At 40.9% G+C, this 17,574-nt stretch overlaps 1 protein-coding gene across 1 annotated transcript; it reads left to right on the forward strand.

The window, feature by feature from the left end:
• The first annotated feature begins 334 nt into the window (after positions 1 to 334).
• Positions 335 to 13,771, forward strand: smc6 (structural maintenance of chromosomes 6). The gene is made up of 26 exons (XM_085342567.1): positions 335 to 514; positions 614 to 725; positions 2,192 to 2,297; positions 2,427 to 2,563; positions 3,320 to 3,381; positions 3,493 to 3,573; positions 3,679 to 3,780; positions 4,055 to 4,174; positions 4,269 to 4,364; positions 4,591 to 4,737; positions 4,843 to 4,931; positions 5,006 to 5,176; positions 5,261 to 5,439; positions 6,512 to 6,713; positions 6,817 to 6,931; positions 7,027 to 7,187; positions 7,426 to 7,561; positions 8,324 to 8,404; positions 8,503 to 8,673; positions 8,756 to 8,893; positions 9,021 to 9,166; positions 11,804 to 11,929; positions 12,035 to 12,140; positions 12,242 to 12,394; positions 12,502 to 12,599; positions 12,882 to 13,771. The coding sequence occupies exons 1-26, from the start codon at positions 335 to 337 to the stop codon at positions 12,967 to 12,969; spliced, it is 3,303 nt and encodes a 1,100-aa protein (XP_085198693.1). The 3' UTR covers positions 12,970 to 13,771.
• The last annotated feature ends 3,803 nt before the right edge of the window (positions 13,772 to 17,574 follow it).

Here is a 17,574-nt window from a genome sequence, read left to right on the forward strand (position 1 = left end):
CACTGTGTAAGCTTCCCTATACATTTTTGGTGCCGTCTCCAAACTGCTGCATGTCTCGCTGACATATTTACACTTCTGATTGCAAATTTAAACAAGGAACTACTACTAATACTGATGGCTTATTTAGGGCTTTTGCAGGTGGACACACTTATTAATAGAAGCATTCAAATCTGCCCAGTTTAATAGATTAAGACTGAACGAGAAAAGTTGTTCTGGTTGTGCATTAGTAGAATTAAAAACTTATCAGTTTGCAAAATGAGTGAAAGTTTCATTTAAGCTGACAGTGCTGAGCTATAGGGGGAGTTAAAAATAATGGTATCTCATTTGCTTTGTCATGTTAACTCTGTTGACAGTGACTTGTTCCAAAATGAGTAAGAGAAAAGGCAAAGTGATCACTGAAGCAACAACTTTCAAGAGCCGCAAAGTCGCAGCTGCGAGTATCGAAAATACGCCAGATGATGCAAACCCAAGTCATCAGGGGATCTGTTCCAAGGCCTTCGCTCAGTTTTCTACAGTGAGTATTTCGCCCCAACATTAAAACCCACACAAAGTTTTGTCTTTGCTCCTCCTGGCTCGTTAAAGGTTAAATATCGTTTTCTGCTTGTGTTCTTAGGGTGACATTGGACTCATTGAAAGCATCACTGTGAAGAATTTCATGTGCCATCATTCTTTTGGTCCGTTCCAGTTTGGGCCAAACGTGAATTTCATAGTTGGCCACAATGGAAGTAAGAGCTTTCCCTTCACTTGATTGTACCTGGATGTTGTCATGTCTGACATGTGATTTTAATTGGGTATAGCTTTCTTTTCCCTATAGAAACACTTGCTGGCCACTTTATTAGCTACAGCATGCTAGTTTGGGGTTGGACCTTCTCTCACCTTTGGTCCATGTTGACATGATAGCACAGTTGCTGCAGGTCCATGATATGAATCTCTCATTACACCACATTCCAAAGGTGCTTTTGGATTGTACAAGCTATTTGAGTACCTCGAACTCACCGTCATGTTCAAGAAACCCAACTGAGAGGATTTGGGATTTTTGTCATCCTGTGTTATCTTGCTGGAAGCAGCTTTTTGAAGATGAGTACACTGTGGTCATACAAGGATCGGCATGGTTAGCGACAAAACTCGGGTTGCCTGAGGTGTTTAAACAATGCTCAGTTAAGCAAAGTGTGCCAAAAAAAGTAGTCCCCACAACATTACACCACCAAGAGCCTGAATTCAAATTTTGATGCTACCATCCAGCCTTGGTTTCCTGTTCTCAGCTGACCCAGTCTGGTCTTCTGCTACTGTAAGTTACAAGACTTGCTATGCTCTGCATTTAGAGATGTGTTTCTGCACGCCGTGGTTGTAACAAGTGGTTATTTGAGTTATTGTTGCCTTAAGCAGTGCAGTTATTCTTCTCTGACCTCTGACATCAACGCGAGAACTGCCGCTCGCTCGATATTTCTCTAGTAAACTCTAGAGATGATTGTGTGGGGAAAGTCCCAGTAGATGAACAGCTTCTCAAATACTCACATCAACAACCACGTTACATTCATGTTGCACTTAAATCACCTTTCTTCCCCACTCTGATGCTTGGTTTGAAATTCAGCAGATCATCTCGACCATCTCTGCATTGCGTTAATGATGAACAGTCGTACTTAAATCGAGAGTTTGTTTTTAAAATGATATAACAGACTTCTAATATATCAGGAAGGAATGGCATCTTTAGACTTCAGGCCTAAATCCAGAACAAAACCTTGTCACCCTTTGTGGATCAACAATACAGAGTGAATGAACAACACCCAATTTTGTTATCTACAGAAGAACATTTGATCCATCCCTCTCCAGCTTTGTTATTTTGTCACTTAACGCCACACAAACTCCCCTGTAAAACATTTTAAACATTTAGATTTCTTTCACTGGAAAAAATACTTTGCAGGATTCACAAGATTATCATTTATTGCTCACTTGGCTGAACCATTTTAGGTGAAGTATCAGCTTATGTAAGGAACTGTTTAATGCTGAGCTCACTGAAAATTTGTTTATTCAAAGATGGCTCCCTGATTTCTTTTTTTTTTCTTTTTTTTCAGTTGATGCATCATTTACAATCATTTGCATAGTTTTCTAGCACTGCCGAGCACCGCGTGTCTGTAAGATGCTTTACATGCACCGATTTAATTTGTTGTCTTGTAACTGCTTTATCCCTCAGGTGGAAAAAGCGCTATCCTGACCGCTTTGATTGTAGGCCTCGGGGGAAAGGCCACTGTGACGAACAGAGGAATGTCACTGAAAGACTTTGTGAAGACCAATGAAAAGTAAGTAATAGATCCTAATATCGTCCCTCAGTAATAAATTGTGTGTCTTTATTTTAGTGTTAAAAATGCTTCAGATTTCTTTACTAGCACGTCACTAAAACAATGTTAAAAATACACTCTGGTTTCTAGTACTGCAGATATAACAGTAAAGCTGAGAAACAGAGGGCCAGATGCTTACAAAAAGGATGTTTACGGCGACAGTATCACCATTGAACATCGGCTCTCGAGTGATGGATGCCGGACCTGCAGGCTGAAAAGCAAATCAGGTGACTTTCCACAGATGCTGTGACTGGAAAACTTTCTGTGAGTCGGTCCAAGTCTTGTGAAACCTTCTGGAAATCTTAGATTAACCAGACACAGTTGGGAGTGGAGACCAAACACTTCAGCCACACTGTCACCTCCTAATGCTGTATACATTCTTTACTCTCAGTCTGGAATTTTCTCTATAAACTTGTATATATTTTATTTGCATGGCACTGCTTTCAGCCGCTGGTTTTCCTATGTTGTAAATGTCATTTTATAAATAAAAGGAACTTAAATTGCATGTGCCAGTATGCATGTTCACTCTTGTACCTGACCATTTTCAGAAGAATGTTCTTCTGTATGTTAAGCCACTAACATTATTATAACACTATTATTACATTCTCACACAAAATCACAGAATTTATTCACATTTCTTCTGTTGAATCTACCCAAAAATTTACCAAAGTAACCAAGTTTAACAGGCATAAATTAGTATTTATGCACCAACAAGATTCACAAAGAGCTATTAGCTAAAAACCTGTCACAGTGAAGTGAGTGTAGACAGTGAGTGTCTACAGCCTGGAAAACACACTGGAGGCTCCGTCGTGTTTTGGGCTAGATATCGGCCAGTGGTGTAGGAGATCTTGTCCAAATTTAAGGAATTATGAACACAGTACAGTACCATCTTATTATTTTCCAATGAGTGGCATGTAAGTTATAACCTCTTTTAAAGGGCAACAGAGGTTCAAACCACTTTACTTGCATTTTATCTCTTTTAGGACATCTCGTCTCAAACAAAAAGGAGGAATTAACGGGCATTTTGGACCACTTTAACATCCAGGTACTTGCTACTTTTTAAATTTTTTTCCTGTAGATGCCCCGAGGTTGTACTGCTTCCTGCACAATCATACACATTAAAGGACTTAACAGGATATTTGCTTGTGTATTCCAGCTGGATAACCCAGTATCCATTCTCAGCCAAGAAATGAGCAAGCAGTTCCTGCATTCAAAAAGTGAAACAGACAAGTATAAGGTAGCGTAACGCCACGTTAGCTAAAAGCGTTAAGATTTAAAGGTTACACCTGCAATGAAGCTCACTTTGATAAGTGCTTTCTTTTCTGCTTTTTTTCGTTTGTAGTTCTTCATGAAAGCAACTCTGCTCGAGCAGATGAAGAGAGATTACATCCACATTAAACACACTAAAATGGTCACGCGGGAGCAGGTTGAGAGGCAAGAGGAGGTACGGCATTCCTCACACAAACCGCTGAACGTTGATGTTGCACATCAAGCGAGATTATAAAGCAAATACACGTTGGAGAAATGTTATTTACATTGTTTATTTTTGGTTAAACACTGACAGTTTTAAAAGCATCTTCTTCTTTGGGGTTTCTCTTGATTTTCTGCCTTTTATTTGGGAACCCTAATTGTATCCAGTTGCAGCTTATATGTTTATCTATGAGTAGCGTTTGATTTTTACATAAATCAAACATATTTTAAAATGCTTTTGTGTCCAGTGTCTCAAGGACCTGAAGCAAGAGTTCCTGCAGAAGAAGGAACGATATGAAAATGTTGCATCCTTCAGTGACATGAAGGTTGTTTTAGAGAATCTGAAGAAGGCGATGGTATGGTGTTTGGTAAGACTTGATCTTGAGGCTTGAACGCAACATTTGCTGGTTGGATAGAGCTTGCAGTTTTTAATAAATGTGTTTTTTTTTTTATCTCTTTCAGGTGAGTGAGAAGGAGCAGCTCTTAAAGCAGTTGAAGGAAGACATTGAAAAGGAAGAAAATAATTACAAACCCAAGGATAACCTTCAGCTCTGTCAGGTGAGTCACAAGTGTTTCTTTTCTGTTAAATATACAACCCTATTTATAAATGTCAGACCACTTCAGACCTTCATCTCTGCATAAACTCAAAGTCCTTCCTTCACATAATGCATGGTTGTGTTTACAGTAGATATCCTGAGGTTGTGGGGTGGAGTGGCTCTATCCTGCTGGTAATTATTTTCAGGCATTGTCTTTAAAAACCTGTTTCTGTCTCTCTCATCTTCAGACGAAGATCATACAGCTAGAGAAGAAGCTTCAATGCATCAAAAGCAAAATTGACACTCTGAGAGAAGAGCAAGAGTCTCTATCAGAGGACAATGTTAAGTTGAAAGAACAAGTGAAGATCATTAGCAAAGCACACAAGGACCAGGAGGTAGTCGCTGACAAACGGCGCTGTGTTAATCTGCACATTTATTTATTTACTGTATGCATAGAGAAATATTTGAAGTCATGTTAATGTCACAATCTTTTCCAATAGGTCGTTTATTTTCGAGCTCTAAACAAGCTGAAACAGTCGGAACAAGAGCAAAACCTTCTCCAGGAGAAGCTTAACAAGGCAAAAGCAAGGTAGGGGAGTAAGAGTTCATGTTAATACAGCTGATGTATTTGTTTTCAATATTTTTTTTTTTACTCTGTTTCAGTAAGAGTCTGAACAGTGAGGGAGACTCGGAATACACGAAACGGCAGAAGAGTTTAAGTAATCTGAAAGAGCAGCTTGCAGAGCTCGAGAATAAGTGCACGCACCTGAATCAAGACATCAAGAACAAACATCAGGCGCTTCTCAAAGGGAAGGAAGAACTGGACAAGCTGAGGTATAACAAAGTAAATCAGCTCTGGTGTAAACATATTGTCAGGGAAGTGAAAGTTTATGATCTTGCTCTCTTTGTATTTACCAGACTGGAGGAAAGGAACGTACAGGCTTCATATGAGTCCAAACTAAAGAGGAAGAATCAGCTGCTCGCCAGTCGATCGAACAAACTAAAGCGCTTTGGAGACCAGGTGCCTGACATGATGAGTGCAATTAGCGAGGCTTATGCCACGGGATGCTTCCTCAAGAGACCTGTTGGTCCAATAGGTAACACTCATTTTTAGGTTTTTGGTTTTTTTTGGATAAAAATATTTTCAGACTTGTTTTTTTTTTACTTTTCAGTTCAATACGATCTGCTTGTTAACGTTCTTGATGAGAAGATTGATAAAACTCTAATGTTTGCATACTAAATTAAAAACAAGCGCCAATAACCAGTTTGACTAGAACAGAGACTGAAAACTGGAAACAGGAAGAAGTGAGTCATCTGTCAGCTATCACATCTAAAGCTCTCTGATCAAGAAAACGTGCCCTGTTAGCGTCATTGCCTCACAGCAACGAGGTCCTGCATTCCTTAGACAACTTGTAGCGAGGTAGAGCCATTCACTAGTAGTCATAATACAGTGCAGGGGTCGTTTTTCTGTGCTTGAAAGCATGACTGAAGAAAAGTCATGGATAGTGTGCTCGATTATCTCTGTATGGCAAGTCACAAGCACACAACAGTGGCAGTACAGATAACAAGTTGGAAACTCTGACTTCAGACTTTAAATGGAGCACATCACAAAGACAGGGAGTTGCCCCACATGGTTTAAGAAGCATCTTATTTTCCTTGACATCAAATGTGAAACGAGTCCTGCTTCTCTCTTCTTCACAAGTGTTGACATTTTGTTGCTTTTTCATGAGAAACTGAGAGCGCGAGAACTTGTATGTTTCCCCTGGGCAGATCAAATCTGACCTAACTGCACAAGGAGATTACTTCTGATTGGATCACTCCCCAACTTGTCCCACCTTTCTGAACAACTTAGTTTGTTCTGATTGATCCGTCCATTTTCATCTCATTTTATTGGCGGACAAAAGCGTCAATACATTTCATCATAGTTTTTCACTATCGTGCATTGGTTTTTGTCATGTTTTCATCTTGACGCTAACTAAGCTAACGAGTTTCTAGCTGCAGCTGCGTATTTACTGTACAGACATATGTCTAATGTTCTTTTCTTTCACGCAAAAAAGCAAACGCTGTACCTTTATTTTATTTTTTTTTTATAAACATCTTTAACATTTAAATAATTCAAAGCTTTCTACTTTTGATATATTGAAGCTGACAGTCTGTGTTTATTCCCAGGGGCATGTATCAGTTTAAAGGATCCCTCGTTAGCTGTGGCTGTGGAGTGCTGTCTGCGGAGCTTCGTGAAGGCGTTCTGTTGCGACAACTACAAAGACGAGGCGGTCCTCCAGGAGCTGATGACTCGCTTTTATCCAAAGGGCAACAGGCCACAGATTATCGTCAGCCCCTTCTCTGATAAACCGTACAACATTCATGGAAGGTCGGCATTATGTGAGATTTTCTTTTCTTTTTCTTATTACGTTTTTCTGAAACTTTTGGTTTTTTTTAAGCATGTTTTGTTTTCACTCTGTGCTGTTTCACAGGAAAGCATATCATCCGGAGTACCCATCGGTAATGGACATAATCACAGCAACAAGCCCAGTGATTATCAACTGTCTGATTGATATGCGAGGGATAGAATCAATCCTTATAATCAAAGTAAGTGTCTTACTAAGACCTGCTTATGCCTGGATATTGCCTAGAGTGGTGCTTTAGGATTGATGTTGCATTTTGTTGTTGTTGTTTGATCTCAGGAAAAAGATAAAGCGAGGAGGGTCATGCAGCACTGCCGTCCACCTAAAAACTGCCGTGAAGCCTTCACTGTTGAGGGGGATCAGGTGTATCCAAACCGTTATTACACGTCTGATTTCAGCATGGCAAGATATCTCGGTGGGGACATTGAGACTGAAATAAGGTAACCACTGGAAACTATTCAAGGTTTGAGTGACTGTCTTTCACATTTACACCCAGTTGAATGCTCAAACTGGATCTTTATGTCACATGGAAATGTCAGCAGTATAAATTGTGCCTGAGTACAGTCCCCCCCCCCCCCCCCCAAAAAAAAAAAAAAACCAAACAAACAAAAACAAACCCAATTTCATGTGACTTCATAGATGTGGTATGTTATGTTTGTGGTATCCTGTCTGTTCCAGTATGCTGGACTCAGACCTGGAGAATTACCAGGCTCAGCTGTCCAGGTTTCAGCTCCAAGTAAACTCTGTCACCGAAGACATTGTGAATATGGAGAGCAATCTTAACAACACCATCCTGACCATGAAGACAACACTGGTCAGTAAAAAGATACACCTGAAGCTGTTTGGGTTTCCTTTCATTTTCTGCATTTGCAGTCTGTCTCCTCTTTTTGTGGTTTCTGGCTTCCAATTAAAGCAGAAAGCTAAAGAGCTGACAAGTGAATTCAGTGTTTGGGCTGAATATGTTGATTACTGATTTTCTGGAGTCAAATGTGAACCAAAGCATATTTTTAAAGGGGTTATATGCTAAAAAAAAAAAGTAGTTTCTTAGTGTTCCAGCCTCAGTAGCTTTGACACAGTAACATCTGCTGTAATATTTACACCTCTGATGAAATCTCACAAGTGTTAGCTTTATTTTGATGCCAGGATTGTTTACACAGAGTTTGTAATTGCTGAGAAATACAATATTCAGTTTGGGCATGTCATTTTCGAGCAAGAAGCTCAGAAAGCCCCTGGAGGCATGAACAGGTAAAAAGATTGTGGCTATTTACTCCCCTCACTAAAAATCAAGTTAGCATCCCTTTCAGTTTTACAGTGATTTACTAATGTACCTTGCTAACCAAGATAGTTGCTCAGTGTTAGCATTGAGCGTGTTTAGTATAAAAAAAACAAAACCTCAAGATGGTGACAACAGAAAAACCAGTCTTGCAAACAGTAATCCATAAGTTACTATGTATCCATCTTTTATGTAAAGTCTATGTTCCAGTTGCTGTTTAATGCTGGCAAATCAGTGCTGAAAGATGTGATTAATGTGATTTTTAATTAACATTAGATAACATTTATTTTCTCTTCGTTGCAGGCTTCTGTGAATCATGTCAAAGCAGCAATAACTGATCTCGTGACTGCTAGTGAGGAGCAAATTAATGACATCAGCTCACTGGTGATACTTCAGTTTTTATTTTTATCTGTTGCGTAATAAACTAAATGCTGCCATGAATTATGCAGGTTAAGTGTTTCTGAATGTTTTAAACTGTGCAGGAAGAAGTTGCCCAAGAGAATCAGCAGAAAATCGAGGCAGAGAAGCAAAGTGTTCAAGAAGCAAAGGCAGAACTCGACAAGCAGCGAAAAATGGCCGAAGACTCAGATTCCAAGTACTCATCTGTCAGAGACCGGATTGATCAGCTTCTAGAGGAAATAGAGCCCCTTAAGGTGCAGTAGAGGTTTTACAGTTTCAGGTCTACAACTTGTTGTTTTGTGCAGGTTTCCAAACCTTTGTGCTCTTGATCTACAGGATGAACAGCTGAAACTGGAGACGGAGTGTGCCAAGCATGAACGAAACCTGAAAATCTTAGAAAACAAAGTGAAGGCTCATGACGACAACATTGAAGGCATGAAAAATGAACTTGCCCAAAGAGAAGAGGAGCTACAGGTAGGAAGTTGTTTTTTTTTTCAGCATGATACGGTGTAGTTAAGCTGTAGTTTAGCTATTCACGCCAGCCGGTATTCGGTGAATTCAATCAAAGAAAGTAAGCAGAAGTCTCGTGATGTTACGACAGGAATACGTGGCAAAGGCTATAGAGATCAGTCCGGAACGGCAGCACGTGGTCGGCAACACCAAGAGCATCGACACAGAAATCACTCGACTGAATAAGAAGATCAAAGTGTATGAAAGCGACCACGGCGAGCAGCAGCAGGTGGTCAGGTGAGAAACTGAAGGCTTTCAGCAACAGAGGCAGAAATTATTTTAACAGTTAAAACTCAAATATTTATTGAGCTAATTCATCAATCATGTTAGTGCATGTGTAAACTGTATGTATAAAACTGGTGGAATGTAGGTAATCTAATCAGGTACTGTACCTGTGTACAGACTTAAGGTACTTATAATATATATTAATCCCAGTTTCCCCCTAGACCTAAACTGGCACCCCACTCAGCCAAGGATTTTCACCTGAGCTGACTTGTTTTATTAGCTAACCTAAATAGACTCTTAGGCATGGTTAAAGTAGACCAGAACCATCCAGAACGATGGTCCAGGAACTTTAATTGAGCCAGCATATCCTCTCAGCACCACCTTTTTTCCTTCTCATCGGTGTGATGCCTTCATGCTGCAGATGTCAATAAAGTTGTTGTTACTGCAATTGAGTATTTAGCTGCCTGCTCTGTCTGTGCTTACTTGTATTTGTTCAGGATATAAACAGAGTAGCATTTATCGCTGTTGACATTCAAATGTTTCAAACAGCACGAGAAATAAAGACGCTGCGTCTCCCAGGGAGAAAAGAAACATTCACGTGTGAAAATTTTACTGAATAGAAATGAGAGATGATGAAAGATGTAAGGAAGACGCAAGATTAATTACGTTTAATACATCATTTCAGGTTAGTTTGCAGCAGTGTGGTGAAGTTTACAGTAAAGCAGCAATGTTGGAGCAGTGCACAGCAGCCTGTGTTGTTCATGGTCAATGTCCGGTTACATCCAGAGTAGCAGACATCAAATTTAAGCTGCTCTGTTATCTTGTTGAATTCAGATAAATCCAAAAAGAGCAGCAATGGCACATGTTAGCTGATCACAGCCGTATGCAAAGAAAACAAATCTATTGGAGCTCAAAGTACAAGTTTTTATCTTATTTTTAAGCGTTTTTTCTTCGCAGTGCTACACCTGACAAATCCACTTTAACCCCTTTTTACACATAAAACAACAGCTGAAAACAACCCAGACGTATGAAACAGGCAACTGTTATGATTTGCTATTGTTTTCCTTGCCCTTATGCTTCTGCTAATCAAAGATGACTATCATAGATTGCTACATATGAGTCGGGTTGTTGAAGTAAACAATAGACTCCTCGGTCGCCTGCATGCGCTCTCGACCTCCGGTGTTAAAGACCGTAGGCGCACCACCACAGACGCATCGACGTCTGTGACACACATGGTGCAAAAATAACTCTGCATTAATCGGGTGCAACGTTACATTGAATAATTATTGTTATCTAATAATTGTTGTCACCACACTTAAAGGTGGTGTCTTACTTTAGATCGAACAGTGTTTTTGTATTCACTATCTTGCCTTTATTTACGTATTTATAGAGGGTGCAGTGTTAGAAGCACTTCTGAATGTGTCATGGGTGTTAATTGTTTTATTGACACCTATGACAAGTGGAACGCTATTGGCATCGAAAACCTAGACCTGGTGGAACTTAGCTGTTGTACTGGATAAAGGAATATATTGGTTTTTTGTAATCAAAATCAACCTTATCATATAGATAATATTTTAGAAAGCTCTGTCTCAACCGGCTGCAACAGTTAAATCCTTCTCAGACACTTATGCATCAGTAAAAATATTAATTTAATTATGTATAGTAGTATTACCCTTATAGGACTCATTAGCAAAGTTGATGTGCAGAGCTGTAGCAACTATAGAGATATAAACTTCAAGTAGGAGTAACGGATGGATTCAAGGTGGGGGTTGACAGATGAGACCGGGCAGAAGTCTCTGTGGACTATGATGATAGCAGATGACACTGTGATCTATAGAGTAAGGAGCAGGAGGAAGAGATCCTGGAAAAGTGGAGGTGTGCTCTGGAGAGAAGAGGAATGGAAGTAAGGAAGCAAGACAGAATACATGTGTGTGTGTGTGAATGAAATGGTGATGACGCTGGGAGTAAAGGTAGTGAAGGTGGATCTGTTTAAATACCTCGAGATCATCCAAAGCAATGTTTAGTGCACAAACAAGGTAAAGAGGAAAGTGCAGACACAGTGGAGTGGGTGGAGATGAGTGTCAGGGGTGATTTGTGACAGAAGGATGGCAGCAATGGTGAAAGGGAGTGTTTACAGGAGGCCTGCGATCTAGTTTGGAGGGGGTTGCACTATTCAAATGACGGGCGGCAGAGCTGAAAGATGTTAAGATCTTTAATGGGAGCGATCAGGAAAGTTGGAGAGGCAAAGCTGACATGTTTTGGACATTTAAAATTGAAGTGTTTAAAGGTAGAATTTACTCACACAGCAAACATGACTCATACAGATTTAAAAGCTAACTTAGTTTGCTGTAGACCAACTGTATTTTTTCAAAAACTTATTTACTTAAAGGCTTCTTCAAAGACATCTTCCATCTTTATTCTAACCTATCATTTTCCCTGGATTTCATCTCCCAAGAAATAAAAAAGGTGCTCCTGCTCACTAAGTTTCAGCTCATCTCCTTCGGACTGTCTCTTCCCCTGTACGGATTAATCAGATCTGCCTGCTGGCCATCACTAAATCATCTCCTGCCCTCATTTTACATGTGCACACTGAAAGCTGAATTGAGAAGAATTTAGGCTATGCCAATTTCTTCCCTCTGACCTCATTAGGGAGTACGCCGAGGCCCTCGCTCTCTACAGAGAGAAAACCAACCAAGTAAGAGATTTGCGGAGGTTCATCGATCGTCTGGATAACATCATGTCAGACAGGCAGAACAGATACAAAATAATGCGTAGGTAAGTAACGATCTTGCACGGTAGAAAAATATAATATAAGGATTCATTGACGTGGGAAAAATTGTACTTTTGGCTAAAACTTTTCTTCTTCTCTTTTTCCTGAAGGTCCCTGTCTGTCAGATGTAAGTTATACTTCAATAACTTCCTAATAAAGATGAACTGCTGTGGATCTATGATTTTTGACCACAACAACGAGACGCTCTCTATCATGGTACGTGCTTATCTCTCTAGTTTGCCAGAAAAGTTTGTTACATTACAGCAAACCAGGAGCACAGTTAATATAAGTAACACTCAAGTTTGTTGGCACTGAAGGTAAAGCCTCCAGGCAGGGAGGAGGATGGTGTGAGTGACATGAGGTCGCTGTCCGGTGGTGAGCGCTCCTTCTCCACTGTTTGTTTCATGCTCTCACTGTGGGAGATCACCGAGTCACCCTTCAGATGCCTCGACGAGTTTGACGTCTACATGGTGAGTGCACAGAAAACACATTAGTCGCACGTAACCAGTAGAAAATGCTTACGGGATTTGGCTTTTACTCACTTGAGTTAACAGTTCCCTTTCTTTTGCTGCGGCAGGATATGCACAATCGAAGAATCTGTCTGGATCTGCTTCTGGAGTTGTCAGAGCGGCAGCATCTTCGACAATTTATCTTCATTACACCTCTGAACACCAGGTAATGTATTTGTGTGATGTTAGCCTTGATATCCTTTGACGTTTTCTCTGTGGAGGCTGATGTGCGCAAGCAGACCAATTGTAGATTTTTGTTGTTGTTATTGTTCCTGAAATCATTTTATGTCAGTTTGTCAGGTAAGTATTTTTGATTTCACTGTTTTTCAAGATCCTATATTCTTCTTTTTAAACCTCCCGCTATCCATCTTTACCTTTTAATCTCTAAAAATGACCTGTGCTGTGTGAAAAATGATTGACAACTGATCAAAAGGTTCGTATTTTTCAGCAATCTACCCAAGTCGGACCTCATCAAAATCCACCAGCTGCGGGCTCCAGAAAGACACCGGGGTCAAACAGAAGATGAAGATGTTTAAACTGAGCTTCAGTGACATCAGTGGATGAATGTTAATGGGCATTACTGTATACAGTTAGAAAAAAACATTTATGAACCCTTTTGAATTACCAGGATGTCTTCATTTAATTGCTCTAAATGTGGTGTGAGCTTCACCTAAGTCCCCAGTGGTATGCTGGCTAGAGTAAACAGGCTATCTCAAGAGCTGTTTACTTTAGCCGGAAAGAGTACGTGTGCTTTTGAATTTATTTTGTGACTTGTAGATCCTCCTCGGGTAGCAACAACTCCCATCAGACACTTCCTGTAGCTGGTCTTGAAACTTGTAGAGTGATGAGGCATTTTGGACCCCTGCTTCCTACAAAATAGTTTCAGTGCATTAACATTTATGGATAAGGCGCAACATCTCACTTGGATTAAGACAGAGACTCTGCCTTTATCATTACAAAACCCAGTTTTCTTTATCAGCTGTTCTGTTGTTGGCTTGCTTAGAAGTGCTTGATACGGCGCCAGGCTCTGAGGTATCAAAGCAACATCAGTCCATGGTTTTAAAACTAGATCAATAGCAACATATGATATATTACACCGTGCCATTATTCATTTAAGAAAAATGCAGCGCCCGCAGGTCGGCCGCTACATTTCAACCGCAAGACCTACGTGCGCCTGCTCGCCTAATAGCTGAAGCAGCACCCTTCAGGTCTGGACTTTGACTGAGTCATTGCAACACCTTGATATTTTTTTTCTTTTTCAGCCATCTGGTGTAGATTTGCTGCTGTGCTTGGGATCATTGTCCTATTTTATGGCCCAGTTTAGGCCAAGCTGTCGGACAGATGCCCTCACATTTGACTCTAGAATACTTTGGAATACAGAGGAGTTTGTGGTCGACGCTGTGGCTGCAAAGCAAGCCCAGGTTATCACCCCTCCGCCACCATGTTTGACATTGTGCTGATATACTGTGTTTGCTTTACACTAAACGTGGCGCAATGCATTATGGGCAGACATCTCCGTTTTCGTCTTTCAAAGGCATTTCGTCAGATCCATCTTTTTGAACCCAAGCCGTACTGCCATGTTGTTTATAGAGAGAAAGGCTTTCTCCTGGCAACAATTTGAAACAAACCATACTTGTTCAGGCTTTTTCTAATTGTGCTGTCATGAACTTTAACTTTTAACACGCTAACTGAAGCCCGTAGAGTCTGAGATGTAGCTCCTTTTTACACTTGCTCTGAGCAACGCTCAACGCTCTGGCTCCGGGGTGAATTAAGCACCTTCATCAACCGTTGTTGCGATTTGGCACTACATAAATAAAATTGAATTGAATTTGCTGGGAAGTCCACTACTAGCAAGACTAAGCACTGTGTAAAATGTTTTCCACATTAATCTTTGTCGTTACAGCACGGTGTCCTTCAAGTTGTTTGGAAATGGCCTCGTAACCTTTTCCAGGTGACCAGCAACAACCGCTTTTCTAAGACAGCTGCTGATATCTGTGCTCGTTGGCATTGTTTTAACTGCTCCAGACCTCCAAACTAATAAAACGTCTGCTTTTATAGAGGTGCTCACAATTGCTGATGATCATTTAGTCAAGTGCATTTGATTAGCAGCACCTGGCTCGTACCCACCCCCTGAATTCCATTGGAAACATTAAGGGTGTACTTAGATTGCGTTTTGGTTTAATTATTAATGGCAAAGTGTAATATGTCATGTTTTGTAGGTCAGATTAGGTTGTATTTACCTGATTTTAAAGACTTGCTAAAGCCACAACTACTTTGTGTCCTGATAATAAAACCTTAAAACTGACAGACAAACATCCAGGTGATCGTTTGCAAGCTTGAAATGTACCACAGTATGTTTGTGTGGAGTGTTTTTTGTTTCTTTTGTTGCACTGATCTCCATGAAGGCTCACACAAACCAATCTTTCTTGAGATTCTTCTTTCTTTTCTTTCATTTCTATGAACAATCTGTAATTTTTACAGCTGTGTCCAAGCAGCTGTTGTTGTTGCTCATGTGAAGGCTCGTTTTTAGCCTACGAGCGCTTTGAGCGATTGCTCAGTGTGTTCACTAAAGGCTGTTTTTATAATTAGTTTTGTGTTTCTCTATTATCGTTACTTAGATGAAGATCACGCCACGTTTTTAACGAGGACTAAATGAAGCCGTAGTTGCAGCTGTATGTCAGTATTACTGTGTGTTTTCGGAGAACTTTTTATTTTATGTAATGTTTTTATCATTTTATGGCAAATGAATGCAGGCTTTTAAAACAACACAGGAGGTTGTGTGCCAAAAATCATGCACTGTACAAAGTTAATGTTTTGTCCATAATAGATAAGATGTCTGAGTGTAATTTTAATGTTTTAATGAAACACCGAGTGGCTGATGATGATTTCCTCTGTTCATTATTTGACTTTACATACACGTTCTCAGATTTAGTCATTAACGTGAAAAATTTCACAGATCTACCAGAAGTGTCCTGCACTATTAACGTTTTCTAGCAGCTTTTATTCCAGTTTTCAAGAGCTAATGCCTGTGTTCAAGCTGCCACGTAAAGATGGAATCCAGCCACGGTATCTTCTTTAAAATTGTCATCAACATCTGGCAGGGCTGCATCCGGTCGCTGTTCTTCTTTCAGGTTGCCCTTGATTACATCATGTGGCAAGCAGTAACACACATCAGAGGTGGCATCCGCTGGAGTGATGGGCAAACACAACATCACAGATGATTACAGTGTAGTTGAAACACAGCGGCTTAGATAGAAGAAAAACCCAAGAAAGTCAGCGCTGGGGAGAAACCGTTCAGGTCTAATGCTTGTGCACAAATGTTTAGACATCAAAGAAGACTAAAAATACATGAAAGAGATGAGCCCCTCTTGTCCACTTGGATTCTTTATGAGGGAAATGTTTTGATCCCGTCCAGTGAAAGACCTTAGACAGTCAAAGGAGCTTGCAAAGAAAAGCGTCTGGACTTCTTTAAGTTGCTTGAAGACATTTCACCTCTCATCCGAGAAGCTTCTTCAGTTCTAAGGTCAAATGGTGGGGAGTCCCAGATTTAAAACCTAGTGGGAGTGACCCCTCACAGAGGGACAAAAGGACCCCCTGATGATCCTCTAATCGCCTGAGCCAAGGTGTGAAACTGGGTGTGGGTCCCAATCAGCCAGAGTTTCGCATGGGCTCATTGTGAAACCTAGCCCCACCCTATCATGTGATTTCCTGAGGTCAGATGGCCCAGGATGTGAGTGGGCGTTAAGGCGTCTGGGGAGGGAACTCAAAACTTGATTATAGATGGCAGACAGTTGGTGTCGTAAACCACCGCCTCTGTTCAAAGATGGTCGCTCACAGTGGACATAGATGGCTTCTTTCACTCCTCTTTCAAACCATCTGTCCTCTCTGTCCAAAATGTGAACATTGGCATCCTCGAAAGAGTGTCCTTTATCCTTAAGATGCAGATGGACTGCTGAGTCTTGTCCCGTGGAGGTGACTCTTCTGTGTTGTGCCATGCGCTTGTGAAGTGGCTGTTTGGTCTCTCCAATGTAGAGGTCTGGGCATTCCTCGCTGCACTGTACAGCATACACCACGTTGTTAAGTTTGTGTTTAGGAGTTTTGACAAAACTCAGGAATTAGCATGATAAGGTGGGGCCAGGTTTCACAATGAGCTCACCCGAAACCCTGGCTTCACACCTTGGCTCAGGCGATTAGAGGATCATCAGGGGGTCCTTTTGTCTGTGGGGGGATACTCCCACTAGGTTTTAAATCTGGGACTCCCCACCATTTGACCTTAGAACTGAAGAAGCTTCTCGGATGAGAGGTGAAACGTCTTCAAGCAACTTAAAGAAGTCCAGACGCTTTTCTTTGTAAGCTCCTTTGACTACGATGACCTGGATGACTGAGAACCTTCACAGACACAAAGACCTTAGACAGAAATTTTGATGATTGAGTTTTCTTGAAAGCCAACACAATGGAGAAACAATTTGGCTTATGCGACTGAAATAAGAAGTTTGTCTTTGTTTGCAGAAACTGAGATGAAGGCAGTGAAATGACAGACCAGTTGGACAGCCATGTGTCATTTGTGGGTGTTCCACCTCTCATCCAAGAGACTTCTTCAGTTCTAAAAATAAAAGAGTCCCAGATATTTTACTCTTAGTGGTTGGTTGTCCCCTCCCAGGTGGTTGTGAGGGTCATCAACCCACTATCGATCATGTGAGTCATCACATGAACAAAGGTGTATTTAAAAAAAAAGTATGGGTCATTACCAACACTGGGGGTTAATGGTGAAACCACCTTGTAACCTTGCCCCACTGCATCATGTGACTTATTGGGATCACATGAGGCCAGGTGTGAGTTGGGATTGAAGCACTCGGGAAGGGATCTCATGACGGCATTGCAGGTGGTTGATAGCTGGTGTTGTAAGCCACCACCTCTGTTCAGTGATGGTCGTTCACAGGGGGCTTAGATGCTCTTGGTCCACAATGTGAACACTGGCATCATCAAGAAAGTTCCAGTGCAGATGCATAGCTGAGTCTTGTCCTGTAAAGGTGGGTCTTCTGTGTTGTGTTGGGTTAATGGAGTGCCTGTTTGGTTTCTCCTTTGTGGAGGTCCAAGCATTTGTCACTGCAGAGCATACTCTGTCCTGTTTAGCTTGTGTT

Source organism: Diplotaxodon limnothrissa, linkage group LG19, assembly GCF_057381915.1.
Source record: "Diplotaxodon limnothrissa isolate DT_005_m linkage group LG19, D_limnothrissa_male_GT1.1, whole genome shotgun sequence".
Taxonomy (NCBI): Eukaryota; Metazoa; Chordata; class Actinopteri; order Cichliformes; family Cichlidae; genus Diplotaxodon; species Diplotaxodon limnothrissa.